The following is a 14,654-nucleotide window of genomic DNA, read 5'->3' as shown; positions in this document are numbered from 1 at the left end:
CACCACTTGCCATGCAGTTTCCCCAGGCACCTTTGCTCACATTGGTCCCCCTGCCTATGCTACTCTTCTCCTAAATCCTCTATGACTGTGATGGCCTGCCTACCTGCCAGCATTTCAAATATGCCCAGATGGTAACATTTGTGCAGGTGAAAACCAGTGCCAAGCTTCATTTTTTCTTTTTTCATTTTTCTTTTTTTTCTCCTGAGACGGAGTCTCACTCTGTTGCCCAGGCTGGAGTGCAATGGCACGTCTTGGCTCATTGCAACCTCCGCCTCCCAGGTTCAAGTGATTCTCCTGCCTCAGCCTCCCAAGTAGCTGGGATTGCAGGTGTCTGCTACCACGCCCGGCTAATTTTTTGTATTTTTAGTAGAGACAGGGTTTCACTGTGTTAGCCAGGATGGTCTCAATCTCCTGATTTCATGATCCACCTGCCTCGGCCTCCCAAAGTGCTGGGATTACAGGCATAAGCCACTGCACCTGACCACTAATTTTTATATTTTTAGTAGAGACGGGGTTTCGCCATGTTGGCCAGGATGGTCTCAAACTCTTGACGTCAGGTAATCTGCCTGCCTTGGCTTCCCAAAGTGCTGGGATTACAGGCGTGAGCCACTGTGCCCAGCCAGCTTCTTAATGAATTGTTTTCCTATAAATAAAGTGGGTAATCTGGTTATAATATGTTTTTCACAGGAATTAATAAATCTATTTTCATTTTGAATAAAAATAAAAAATTGTCACTCATTTTTATTTTTCTGGAGCTGGGCTTTATCTCTCAGAGCTAGAAGACACTGCTCAGATGTTCCCCCCTCCACAACACCTTCCATGAGCCCTTCTCTAGTATTGTCCTGTCCACATTTTGTTTTCATCTTTTGTTTGTTTTGAGACGGAGTCTTGCTCTTGTTGCCCAGGCTGGAGTGCAGTGGCGCAATCTTGGCTCACTGCAACCTCCACCTCCCATGTTCAAGCGATTCTCCCACCTCAGCCTCCCAAGTAGCTGGGATTACAGGCACCCACCACCACACCCAGCTAATTTTTGTATTTTTAGTAGAGATGGGGTTTTTCCATACTGGCCAGGTTGGTCTCAAACTGCTGACCTCAGGTGATCTGCCCTCCAAAAGGTGACTCGGCCTCCTAAAGTGGTAGGATTACAGGTGTGAGCCACCGCACCTGGCCATCTTTTTTTTTTTGACACAGGGTCTTTCTCTATCACCCAAGCTGCAGTATGGTGGGGGTATCACAGCTCACTGTAGCCTCGACCTCCTGTGCTTAAGTGATCCTCCCATCTCAGCCTCCTAAGTAGCTGGGAATACATGCATGTGCCACTGTGCATGGCTATTTTCTGTAGAGATGGCGTCTCACTGTATCACCCAGGCTTGTCTTGAACTCCTAGACTTTAGTAATCCTCCTGCCTCTGCCTCCCAAAGTGCTGGGATTTACAGGATTATTTTAATCTCTATGACAGTTTGTACTTGCCCCTTACTATGCCTGCCCCCATAGCTAAACTCCTCAGGGAGCTCCCTGAGGCCCCAGGCTGTGTCTTATTCTGTATCCTCAGATTCTTGCACAAGGGAGCTAGTTTTAAGATGGAAAAGACTTGAGTTAAGCTATTTTTAATTGCAAGCAATAGAAAGGAGTTTGGGGGAGAATCCTGGCTGTTGCATAGAATCAAAGGGACAGCAGGAAGCAGGCAGTCCCAGCAGCCAGAGGTCAGGCATTTCACATCTAGCATCCTGTTATTTAGGGGCACTGATGGGACTCTCTATAACCAGGACTTCCAAACTCTCAATTCCAAGTTTCAAGTGCTCAGACAAGAGAATCAGTTTGGCCTAGCTTTGGTCAAGTATACAGGGGCTTAAAGCATAATCTGCTGTGAGTCCAAGGGACATGGTTTTGGGAACCTATCTGTTTGTTCCAGATCATTCTCAGACAAGAGGCAGTTCTCATGAGCCAGGCAGCCGCCCCCATGTGTTCCCCAAGTACAGTGTCAGCCTTTGAGGAATGAGCTGGTACAGAAGGGAAGTGAGGCATTGGCAAATGTAGTGAGGTGCTTGGTGGGAGATTGAGGAGGACTTGAGTGTAGTGTCTGAGAGGTGCCCATGGTAGTGAGGAAGCCCAAGAGTGGACTGGATCTGTTAGGGTCTTGGATGCCAAGTTCACACTTCAACCCGAGAACAATGGAGGCTCATCTGTGGACTTTTTTTGTGCAAGGGCATGACATAATCATGATAGAAAAGTCATTCTGGCTGCTGTGCAGAGATGGATTAGGGGGAGACACTGAGAGAAGGTGATAAGACCTGACTAAGGTGTGACATAGGAACAGACTCCGAGACAGGAGGGAGGAATTGCTGATAGGACCTGTTGACTTTGGATATGGGGAATAGGTAGGTATCAGAAAAAACCGCCCTGGCTTCTGGCTTGGTTGCTGGGTGCATGGACAAAGAGCAGGTCGGGGCAATGGGGATTCAGTGTTGGATGCAGGATTTCAGGGGAGATGCCTCGGGGCCGCTGGGTTCGCAGGGAGAAGTCTAGTCTGCAGACACAGGCTTGGGAACACTTAGCACCAGGGTCACTGAGAGCGGGAGTGGATGAGATCACCAGGGAGGAGCGGAGTGGGAAACACATCTCAAGATTGTCAGCGGACCAAGGCCTGGCAAGGGAGTTGGAGGAAGCAGAGAGGAGGGAAGCCCAGCTCACGTGACCCCCAACCTGGCCATGGTTCCTGAGTCCAGAGATGGTCTGCCCCTCACAGGCCTGGGGAGAGCAGAGGCTGCCCCAGCCTGAGACCCTGGAGGAGGACCCCAGAGACTGACCTAAGGGGCATGTCCTGGCCTTCAAGGAAAACCTGCTGCCCAGGCAGCTGGGCCTGCCCCCTGCCCCTGGGCTCCTTTGACTGCCACCACAGAGGAGCTGCCCTGCGTGCAGTTCTGTGCTCGGCTGGCCCTGTTCTCCTGTACTCTTTCGGGCGTCAGTCAGAACCTCTGAGGGACCCAGGAGAAGAAGGTAATGGCCTGATCCCAGACCCGCAGTTGATTTTGCTGAGCCTATGCCCCGCAGGGTGCCCGAGCCGGGGCTTCCCCTCAGAACCTGCTGTGGGTGGCCAGCCTGCCTGAGCAGGGCCCTGTAGTCACAAGAATCTTGGACCCCATTCTTCAAGGCCTTGATTCCTTGGAGGAATTTCTTCCCACTGTGGTTTGCGTGCCTGGCCTCAAGTGCAAGGAGGGAGCATGACCTGGGCCCACAGGCACAAAGGGCTGGGAGTGTTGAAGCTGCTGGGAGCTTGGGATGCGGCCAGGCCCTCTTTGGTTTGGCCTCTTCTGGCTTCGGGTCCTGGCCCCACCTACCTCTGCCCCTGCTCCTTCACCTTGTCCTCCACTCCTTGGCAGCTGCCACTACCTACTCTGCCTTGGGAATCCCAACCCAGCCACCCACTGTCTCATCCTGCTGCCTCAAAGGCAAGGCAACATCCCTTGCAGTGTGTGGAGGCCAAAGATGGAGTCCCACAAAGCCACCAACATGACGATTAAGAAACTCTAGCAGTTGGCCGGGCGCGGTGGCTCACGCCTGTAATCCCAGCACTTCGGGAGGCTGAGGCGGGCAGATCACGAGGTCAGGAGATTAAGATCATCCTGGCTAACCCAGTGAAACCCGTCTCTACTGAAAATACAAAACATCAGCTGGGTGTGGTGGCGAGTGCCTGTAGTCCCAGATACTCAGGAGGCTGAGGCAGGAGAATGATGTGAACCTGGGAGGTGGAGCTTGCAGTGAGCTGAGATGGCGCCACTGCACTCCAGCCTAGGTGACAGAGAGAGACTCCGTCTCAGAAAAAAAAAAAAAAAAAAAAAAAAAGGAAACTCCAGCAATTTCCTAGCAGACTGGCAAAGTGAGTTGAGGGCACATGTTACCTGAATTTAAATCCTGGCTCGGCCATGTATATGCTGGGAGGCCTTGGGCAAGTTACTTAGCCTCTCAGCGCCCCAACTTCTCAGTGAAATGGGGATTAAAACAGTGCTTACCTCATAAGGTTGTTAGCAGGATGAAATGAGTCTATGTTAAGTGGAACTGAGCGGAGCAAGTGCTCTGCAGTGTTAGTGATATCCCTGTGGGCACCCTGAGGGCAACAGCTCCTCATAAGAGGTAACCAGTGTTCGTCCTGAGGGAGGGGGTTGCTCATCTCCTTCCTCCTCATTCCCTTCCCGCTGGGGATTTGATTGTCTCTTTCTCAGGACTTAGGTTGGAAGATCTGGTCAGGACAGCAAAGGATTTGAATTAGAATCTCTGATGCTGTAGAATAATAGTACTGATGTTGTTCTAGCACTTTTTTTTTTTTTTTTTTTGAGACGGAAGTCTTGCTCTGTCACCCAGGCTGGAGTGCAATGGTGCGATCTCAGCTCACTGCAACCTCCACCCTCCTGGGTTCAAGTGATTTTCCTGCCTCAGCCTCCTGAGTAGCTGGGATTACAGGCATGCACCATCACGCCCAGCTAAGTTTTTTGTATTTTTAGTAGAGACGGGGTTTCACCATGGTGGCCAGTCTGGTCTTGAACTTCTGACCTCAAGTGATCCGCCTGCCTTGACCTCCCAAAGTGCTGGGATTACAGGCGTGGGCCACCGCGCCTGGCTGTTCTAACATTTTCTTACAACAGCCCTGCTTAATCTATGTTATAGATTGAGAAGATGAGGCTCAAACAAGTTCACTGCAATTTGCTCACCTCACTCCACAATAACACCGTTATCTCACCTTGAAGTAACAATGAAATAGACTCAGAGAAGGACCCTCTTGGCTGTTGGACTCTTATCTTGCCTGGGCTGGGTCCTCCCACCTTCACCCTCTACAGTGAATAGGGGCTGAGAAGTTTCAGGGTACAAGGTCCAGTTTTTGGAGAGCAGGTCATGAGGGTAGAGCTGGTGTGTCCCGTCCCTGGCTGAGCCTGGCCCTCAGCTTCTGTTGCCCTCCAGGTATCTGGGGTGGCTGCCAGGGCTATGCCCAGGGGAGTCTCACAGGACCCCTGCAGAAGGCAGAAAGGCAGCCCCTGTCCTTGTGCTCCTGCATGAGCTGAGTGTGACGGGGCATGTGCGGGTCCCTTGGGGCCTGGAGGAAGCTCCTTCAAGGAGACCTGAGTGTCCAGAGGCCCGAAGTCTCCTGTGAGATGTTACTGGATGTGATGTGAGGACCACCTGGACTGGACCAGATTTGGCAGTTTTTTTTTTTTTTTTGAGACAGAGTCTCGCTCTGTTGCCAGGCTGGAGTGCAGTGGCATGGTCTCACCTCACTGAAACTTCCACCTCCTGGGTTCAAGCGATTCTCCTGCCTCAGCCTCCCAAGTTGCTGGGACTACAGGTGCCCACCACCACGCCCGGCTAATTTTTGTATTTTTAGTAGAGATGGGATTTCACCATGTTGGCCAGGCTGGTCTTGAACTCCTGACCTTGTGATCTGCCCGCCTCAGCCTCCCAAAGTGCTGGGATTACAGGTGTGAGCCACCGTGCCCAGCCTAGATTTGGCAGTTTCTAGAGCAGATTCTTCCAGTCTCAGATATGAAGAGACATGGCTTAGAATCTAGAGTTTGACTGTTAAACCCAGGAGGAACATGTGTCAAGTCCCTCTCTCCACCTCACACCATCCGAGGGGAGCCTCTAGGTCCAGACCAGGCTACGCTATCTCTCCATCAGCCCCCGTTTTGGCCTTTTCCTTCATCTAATGCCAGTTTAGATTTCCAGGTCTGGACCCTTCTTTGTGCTATTCCTTCTTTCTGGGATACTCTTCCCAAACTCTCTAGCTGGGCCAGCTGCTTCTTGTCCCTCGGTGGCCAGCCGAGACGGGCTGTTTGACCATTTCTTCTCATTCTTTTTCTTCTAAGGCCAATCCCTGGCTCCACACAGCAGCCAGCAAGTCCCAAATCCTATTCTGGCCACAGTATCCTACTCCCCTGGTGAAAGTCTTTCCATGTTTTCCAGTGTCCTGAGGACAAAGTCCAAATTCCTCTGCTGGGTTGCCAAGGCCACTGGCCAAGCAGGAGTAAGGGAGGATAGATTTGGTGGGAGCCGTGGTGAAGGGCTCCTGTCATGGGCTCTCGCCTTGTCACGAAGGGAGGAGGCTAAGTCTTCTGCAGACAGTGGTGCTGGGGGTGGGAGGTGAGTGCAGAGGGAGGGGATGTTGGGGTTGGGGGTGGTGAAGAGGGTGGAGAGAACTTCAGAGTCACTGTTTGAGCAGGAGCCAACCAGGAAAAGGCAGTGTCACTGAGGAACCGCAGTGCAGATTCAGATGAGAACTTTTTTTTTTTTTTTTTTGTATCTTCAGTAGAGACAGGGTTTTTGCCATGTTACCCAGGCTGATTTTGAGCTCCTGGGCTCAAGCAATCCACCCATCTCAGCTTCCCAAAGTGCGGGGATTACAGGCGTGAGCCACTGTGCCTGGCCTCAGCTGAGAAGTTGATAGAGGAGTTCACAGTGACAGCAGGCTATCTGGCTGTGCAGATTTCTCTAATGGCCACTCACAGTGGGGCAGGTGCATCCAAGGCAGATGGGTGGATTTGTCCATGGAGGGGGTTTGGCTGGGAGGGTGGCACCCAAAGGCAGGGGGCTAAGGACTTGACAAGTCTGTCAAAGAGCAGGTGAAATGATGGCGACAGAACCTTAACCAGGTGGTAAGGGGGTGGACAGGAGAGGGCAGTGAAGTCAGGAGGAAGCAGCTTTACAGAGGGAGAACGGAGATGCCAGTGAGCTTCCGGTTGCAATGGAGGCGGAGAAAGTATTTAGCGAAATGACTTGAGCAGGCTGAAGGCAAGAGGTTGTGGGAAGCCTACGTTAGTGATTGAGGAGGTAGACACATTTTTGCCCTGCCTGTGCCTCACATAGCCCGTACCATCACCTGTCTCCTGTTATAGCTGGCTGTCCATTACCCTATGGGATCAGTTCTCTGGGGCCATGAGCCCTAGTCTCCATCTCCCGTCCTTCCCGGGAGAGCCTGGTGCTGGACTCGCCCACGGCAGCTGCTCAGTCAGATGCTTATGCCAGGTAACCCCCTCTTTCCCCATTTTCTGAGCCTCTATGCTTCTGCTTTTTCTTTAGTTTCTTAAAAGAAATATTGTAAATAACCGGGCAAGGTGGCATGCGCCTGTAATCCCAGCTACCCGGGAGGGTGAGGCACAAGAACCTGCAAGGCAGAGGTTGCAGTGAGCAGAGATCACGTCACTGCAGTCCAGCCTGGGTGACTCATGGAGACTCGATCTCAAAGAAAAAAATAATAATAATAATGTGAGAATTGCAAGAGTCTAACTCTGTCTCAGATGAAAGGAAAGGGTATTTCTCCCCATATTACAGGAAAGCAGGACATTTTGTAGTCCCATATCAGGCCAGGAGTGGGTCATAGCGATCGATTGCTCTTGGGCACTCAGGAAGAGTGAGAACTGTGGTAGAGAGCATGGGGCTTTGGGAGGGACAGATTCAGGGCCAACAGGGGCAGTGGCCTACTTTCCCTATCCCCTCCCAGTTATAGGTGGGTCTCTCCTTGCTCCTTGCACACACATTGCCATCTGGCCATGCCGGAGTCCTTCATCCACCCAATAAAGAACCTACTCTGTGTCAGCTGGGCACGGTGACTCACGCCTATAATCCCAGCATTTGGGGAGGCCGAGGTGGGCGGATCATGAGGTCAGGAGTTCAAGACCAGCCTGACCAACATGGTGAAACCTCGTCTCTACTAAAAATACAATAATTAGCCAGGTGTGCTGGCATACGCCTGTAATCTCAGCTATTCAGGAGGCTGAGGCAGGAGAATCACTTGAACCCGGGAGGCAGAGGTTGCAGTGAGCCAAGATCTTGCCGCTGCACTCCAGCCTGGGCAACAGAGGGAGACTCTGTCTCAAAAAAAAAAAAAAAAAAAAAAGGACCTACTCTGTGTCATGCCTATGCTGGGAGCAAGGGATGAGCATATGAGCAGGTGAGCACAATGCCAGTCTGGTTAGGACGAGCTCACCTGATCAAGGAGACAGGCACAAAAAGAAATAATTGCAGATGGGTCTACAATGGAGGGTGCTGTGGGCCTAGAAAGAGGGAAACTCACTGGTCTAAGGGCCAAGGAAGATCCCTGGAGAACTGGATCTTGAAGGATGAGAAGGCAAAGAGCACAGAACATGTAAAGGCTGGCACAAATGAGAGGGCCTGGGGAGTTGGTGGAAATAGCTCAGCGGGGCTGCTCATGGGGTTTTCTGAGTGGGACCAAACCAGGTTAGGGAGCCTGGAAGGGGTGGGCAGCCACAGACAGGCTCTGAGGCACATTTTCGTTTTAGCTTTAGGATGATCACTCTGGCTCAAGGGATGTGCGTGTGCGTGGCCGGGGGAAGGGGAATGAAGAGAAGAAAAGAGCAGAAGCAGGGAGAAGGAGGCTGATGTGCCACTCAGGCAGGGATGAAGAGGGTCCCTTCTGGGCAGTGAGCATGAAGATATGGCTTGCCAGACAAATCTGTGTGAGGGAAAGCAGAGGAGTTGGTGATTTGTCACTGGACTTGGGTGAGGAGACAGTGACGGTGCCATCTAGCACTGCACCAAGTCTGTAACCTAGATGCCCCCTGAGCATGGCACTTCTGGGTGAGAGAGGAGCTCGTTCAAGATGAGAGGAGCAGGGTCAGTTTGGAATATGGTGGATATGAGGTACCCCTGGAGCACCCAGGGGAGCCGTTTCTGTTGTCCTTGGCGTTCTGGGACACGCCTTGTCTTTCTCTCCCGGGTCTGTTCACGCTGTTCCCTCCCTCCATTGGCAACACTCTTCCCCTCATCTGTCAGCCCGGTGTTTTCTCCAGGAGACATCCTTGACGTTGCCTGCTGAAAGTCAACTTTTTGTTGTCAGAGCCTCTGTACTGTAACATCTCTTTGAAGACAGGTCTCATTTCCCTGCCTCTCTGGGCATCTTCCACGGGCTTCATGCAGTCTGCACCTCGAGAAGCAGGAAGTGATGAAACACCTGAGTGCTGCTTCCCGTGGATCTCCATCACCCAGGAAACGGCACTGCATGCTACAGAGGGGGGATCCTCCCAGGGCTGACTCCAAGCAGGAAGTGACTCTCACCACCCTAGGGGGTTTGAAACACCTCTCCCATGCCCAGGAACCTAGAGCAGGCCAGCTGGCACAGCCACTGCCCAGACGCGGGATGTTCTGGTTTCAGAGGTCGGGTAGGGAGCTGTAGCCTCCCAGTCGCCCTCAGGGAATCTGCTGAGGCACAGCCGATGGCAGGTGCAGTTGCCAGAGAAACCAGCTAATAACACCAAACACGTAAGGCCTCATCCTGACCCAGCATGTGAGCAAATGCGAAGGACTCAGGTCCCTCACCTCTCCCTGGGACTGGAAACCAACAACCTTCCCAAGGCTGGTATCCAGTCCGTCCTCTCCCTACCTAACAGGAGAAACCATAGGCCTGACTGAGGAGACCCTCAAGGCACCGTTTATGAGGCTGAGATAGGAGTGAGGAGTTCGTTTTGGATGGGGCGGGGCTTGGGGTAGGGGAGGAAGGGTCTCTGAGGTGACATCCTGAGATGGAGACAATGACAACGGCAGCCGCCATTTTATTGCACATCAGCCACGAGCCCCGCCTTCCATGCACAATGACATTTCATCCCCACAATCGATGAACACAACCATGATAGCCACGAACTCCCAACTCCTCCAGCTGCTAGTGCTCAACGGGGAAATCCCTGCCAGGTCTGTCTCATTGCAGAGCCCATATTCTTTCTGCCTGGCAGCAGTTACTCTCCTCAATGAGCAGGCACTGGTGCAGTCTTGGGTGGACACCAGTCACCCCTATGGAAATCTTTGATGGATGTTACAGGACAGGATTGGATTTGAGGGGTTTTGGAAATGGGGCTCAAGAGTCTTCATCATGAGGTGTTTCTGCGTCTACTGACCTGAGATACAGACAGGAAGTTCCATGGACACAAACACCCAGTTCCAAGGAGGCACGCATTAACCTTCCCATGGTGTGGATGTGTGGGAACACATGGGCTGTTCATCACATTGCACCACTCTTCTGCAATCCACAGAAGAGCTGACCCAGCCTGGGGGCATACACGCACTCACGTATACTCAGCGTCCACATGCACTCACACCCTGGCTCAGCTCTGGGGACACTGAGGCCAGTGTGGGAAGAAGGGCTCTGGCTCCATCAGATGAGGCTGGCAATGCTGGATGTGGTCTCATGACGCCGGCCAGCAGACAACTGTCCTGAGATGCTGAAGATGCTGCCATGGCCGCCATGGCCACTGTGGGTGGAGGAGGTGGGCATACAGATGGAGGGGCAGTGTCCGCTCACGCCCACTTGATACAGCAGCAGGCCCAGCAGCAAAAGTGAGCCCAAGGCAGCCAGAGCAATGCCCACAGACAGCATGGCGGCCAGTGGCCTAGCAGGGGCAGGGGCGGCGGCCAGCCCGGCCAGGGTCAGGCCGGTCACCAGCAGCACGAGGCCACTGAGCAGTACCACGAGGGCATCGGCCCCTCCACCACTGCGCAGGAGGGCCACATGGTGGGCCTGGCGGATGCAGTTCATGTCCTGCACGGCCGAGCTCATCAGCTGTTTCACCAGAACCAGCAGAGCCAGCAGACAGAGCACAGTGCCTGTTGCTAGCCGCCATTCACCTGAGCGGCTGCTGGTGGTTGACAGCAGTGCCACGCCGCCCGCGCCACAGCCTGCCACGAGGCCCACTGCCACGACAAAGCAGAGCGCCGAGCGCCGTGGCTGCTGGGACCACCACAGCTCCACCTGCTCTGCCAGCATGTCTGGGGGCAGCCCCCGGCCCCTTGGGGCTTGAGCCTCCTGTTCAGACATGGCTTGGTCAGGCAGGGGTCAGGGTAGGTCAACGTCAGGGGTCAGAGGGTGCAGATCACAGCCTGGAGCACCCGCCACCTGCTTGGCAGCTACAGGCCCAGAGTCCCATTCCTCTCACAGTCCAGGATATAGTCACCCTCACCTGTAGGGGAAGAATCACAGTCTTACCCTCCCAGCCCACCTATCCCCCATGGTCCCACCTGGGGAGCCTTGGGGATGACCCCTGAGAATCCACCCCGGTGTCCCCCTGAATCTCCCCTGGGAAAGCCCCCTCTGCAGCACTGTCCCTTGGAAATGGCTCTCCAATGAAGCCAGGAGAGTATCCTGCCCATATAGTACCCCCCAAAACCCTCCAGGGAATCCCCTCACCCAGGCCCTGACCTCTCTGCCTCTGGCTCTCTCAGTCGCTGGTCCCATCCCGGCTGGCTGAGGGAGCTGGTGCCACGGTGGACGATGGGACGAACAGCCAGAGATAAAGCCTCATTCAGGATCCTACTCACATGGCCTCAGCTGTCACCACTGGTTCCTGGGGGGGAGCTGTGGGGATGGAGGGGGTGCTTATGACTTAACCCTTCTGGAACCAGAAGCCTGACTGACCTTGATACTTCTCTTTTTTTTTTTTTTTTTTGAGATGGAGTCTCGCTCTATCGCCCAGGCTGGAGTGCAGTGGCCGGACTTTAGCTCACTGCAAGCTCTGCCTCCCGGGTTTATGCCATTCTCCTGCCTCAGCCTCCTGAGTAGCTGGGACTACAGGCGCCCGCCACCGCGCCTGGCTAGTTTTTTTTTGTATTTTTTTTAGTAGAGACAGGGTTTCACCATGTTAGCCAGGATGGTCTCGATCTCCTGACCTCGTGATCCGCCCGTCTCGGCCTCCCAAAGTGCTGGTATTACAGGCTTGAGCCACCGCGCCCGGCCCGATACTTCTCTTTTAGGGCTGTGTCTCCTCCTCCTCTGTGGGTTAGGACCAGGCCCCTAACACCCTCCCTCCCCTAACATCCCATCCAATCCCACAGCCATGAGTTTGGTGTTATAAGCTGCCGGTTCCCAAATTCCTCTCTCCAACCTACATCTCCCTCCTGAGTCACTTGTCACTTTGATGTCCCTGTGATGCAACAGGTCCCAACCTAAGCTCGTTATCTTACTCAAACCTGCTCCTCCTGCGTTCCTCACTTCAGGCATGCCATCACCGCCCTCTCGGCCAGCTCCTCCTCCCTCTGCAGTATCTAATCCACATCCTGTCCCCAGGGCTCCACCTCTAAACACTTCTTTAGCCAGTTCCCTGCTCTTGTATTCACAGCTCCCGCCTCCACCTCCTCACTGGTCTTTCTGCTCCCCTTGCTCTTCTCCACACTCGCCATTCCCTCATGCCATCCTCCTCCACGATTTCTCTAAAGTGGAGCAAAGGAAAAAAGAGGGCTCTGGATTTGAACCCCAGCTCCAGTCCTTCCCACCGGTAGGAGCATGGCCAGGCACCTAACAGTGGTTGCTGATTTAACGTGTCTTCCAGAGGACAGCATGTCTCACACTGGGCAAAAATAAAGCACATGAGGTCCCTGCCCTCATGGAGCCCCAGTCTGCAGCAGGAGACAGAGACAGAAGCAAGCAGGCTGATGCCTGTGCTACGTGTGGGTGGGGGTTCGTCAGTCCAGAGCCCTGCAGAGCCCAGGAGAGGGGTCTAGGGGAGGTGCCAGGAAGCCTGAGTGGTTCATCTCTTACAGCCTCAGTCTCCTTATCTGAAAAGTGAGGACAATAACATTTATCTTGAGGGGTGGGGATGAGCCACCTGACATCTTCGTTTCGGAATTCCAACGGGGCCTAGAGCCTGCATAGATGCTCAAAGCGTGCTTTTTGAATACATGAAAATGATGTTACCCCTCCAAAGCAGGCAGGACAGGGCAGAAGATGTAGGTCCTGGGTCATTCTGGGAATATTACTATGTGGCCGTACACAGGTTACATCCTGACAAGGTATCTGACCTGCCGGAGACTCCTCTGCAGAGGCTGACCCCTACCCCCCAGGTGGGCAGGGGCTGGTGCCAATGCCTCCAAGGAAGTGGGGGAGGTGGGCGTGGCCATGGAGTCTGTCCCAGCATTCCCCTGGGCTGTGACTTCACTGGTCTGAAAGTGCTTGCAGAGGTGTGCTGAGACAGCGGGGGCCAGGCTGGGGGCAGGGTGGAGGTTCTCAGGGGAAAAGCGAGTGGGAGAACGTAGGGGTGGTGGGGTGTGGGGGGACAATAGGTAACTCACGAGAAGCCTGGGCGTGCTGGATCCCATCCGAGAAGGCAGGGCTGAGCAGGTGGGGCGCTCTAGCTCGGTTTCCGGGGAGACACTTCACCTGCCTAGCCTGCACTCAGGTGAGCCTGTGGGGAGGAGGATGAACAGGTGTCGTTTCCAGGGCAGGGCCTGAGCCGATTGGCTGACGTGGCACTGCTGCTTCTGCTGGGCAGAGGCATTCCTGGGAAGGGAGGGGCTTCTGTCTGCTGCTGTTAGGGCTGGGAACACAATTCGCCGACCTGGGCCGCAGGAGGAATGTTGTGTATCTGCCCCAGAGTCCGGGCGCCAACCCATTCCCCAGCTCCGACCCGATTTAACTTTAGCTCCAGCTTCAAAACCACCCCCTAACTCCAGCTGCAGCTGCAAACCCTAGCTAGAACCCCCAGCTTCCACCCCTGTCCCAGCTCCTGCCGCACATCTCAGCCCCAACTCCCAGCCCCATTTCCAAATTCAATTCCAGTTCCAACTCCAAATCCAACCTCAAGTCTGGCTAGAAATCTCAGCTCCCAACTCCTAACTCCAACTCAGATTCTAGACTAAGGTCCTAGATCCCAACCTCATGCTCAGCCCGAACCTCGACTCCTGTTCCTGAATCCAGCCCCCAAACCCAACGCCAACCTCAAACCCAGCTTTAGCCCCAAATTCCAACACCAGCAGACCGCAAACACAGCCCCAGTACCTCCATTCCTTGGCCCTAGGCTGGAGCCTCCAAAAGCCCTTCGCTCATTCTCCCTCCAACGCCTGGCTTGCCCCACAGACTGGATCCTACTGGGGAAGCAGGATTTGAGTGAACAGGGAGGAGGGGTGAAGGCCTTTCAGGCGGGAGACAGGAGCTCCCAGAATAAACACTTCAGAATAAACGCCACACTCCTTCACAAGGCTCATAAAGCCTCTGCCACATGCACCAGGTCAGTCATTTGCCACTGGCACCCTGCCCTCCTCTCTGCCCTTCCAGTTTTTGAACTCAAGAGTTCTCTCTTGCCTGGGATATTTGCCACTCCCCAGCCTCAGTCTGAGCGACTTGCATTCTTCAACTGAGATGCCACCTCCTCCAGGAAGCCCTCCCTGATTTGCAGGCTGGTTTAGGTGCCTCTTGCGTGCACCCATGGTCCCTGTGCTTCCCCAACTACTACTCTTACTGCAATGTGCTTAACTGCCTATTATGCATTTACCTGTCATCCTCTGCTAGATGTGTGGTCCCCAGCAAGTACAGGGACAGTGTGTCTTTTACTAATCATCATGACCTCAGTAGCTAGTATGTAGGAAATAATCAACACATATTTGTTGAATAATTGATTAGCAGACTAAACGATAGCGTGAACTGACAGCTGTGGGGGTTTTGAGCAGGAAGCATGTGAGATGAAGCTGGAAAGACAAGTTTGGCTCAGGTGGTTCAGGGTCTTGAAGGCCCATAGTGAGGCACTTGGACCGTGTAAGGGGCCCATGAAGGGTTCTGAAGTTTAACAGGGACACGGTCGGAGCTTTTAATAGGCAAATCTGGCACCACACACACACACACCACCCTCCGGACTGGTGAAAGGCAGGCTGGCTGGAGCTGGTATAGGCTGTCC

General features: G+C 53.7%; 1 protein-coding gene across 2 annotated transcripts; it reads right to left on the bottom strand.

Moving 5' to 3' along the window:
* Positions 1-9,525: 9,525 nt before the first annotated feature.
* Positions 9,526-13,861, bottom strand: TMEM125 (transmembrane protein 125). Of its 2 annotated transcripts, none has more exons than XM_025396031.1 (4): positions 13,763-13,861; positions 13,057-13,264; positions 11,192-11,347; positions 9,526-10,952 (listed from the first exon to the last, which is right to left on the bottom strand). In XM_025396031.1, exon 4 carries the CDS (start codon positions 10,808-10,810, stop codon positions 10,151-10,153), a length of 660 nt encoding a protein of 219 aa, XP_025251816.1. In that variant the 5' UTR covers positions 10,811-10,952; positions 11,192-11,347; positions 13,057-13,264; positions 13,763-13,861; the 3' UTR covers positions 9,526-10,150. The 2 variants fall into 2 exon arrangements, with proteins under 2 accessions (XP_025251816.1, XP_025251805.1); XM_025396020.1 differs by having other exon boundaries at positions 13,057-13,169.
* Between the last annotated feature and the right edge of the window lie 793 nt (positions 13,862-14,654).

The sequence above is a fragment of the Theropithecus gelada genome, chromosome 1 (genome assembly GCF_003255815.1).
Source record: "Theropithecus gelada isolate Dixy chromosome 1, Tgel_1.0, whole genome shotgun sequence".
NCBI lineage: Eukaryota > Metazoa > Chordata > Mammalia > Primates > Cercopithecidae > Theropithecus > Theropithecus gelada.
This window is presented reverse-complemented; position numbering and strand designations above follow the sequence as displayed.

Bases quoted from the DNA above. Each gene is read 5' to 3' on its own strand.
- TMEM125 (XM_025396031.1), bottom strand. From the start codon at position 10,810: ATGTCTGAACAGGAGGCTCAAGCCCCAAGGGGCCGGGGGCTGCCCCCA.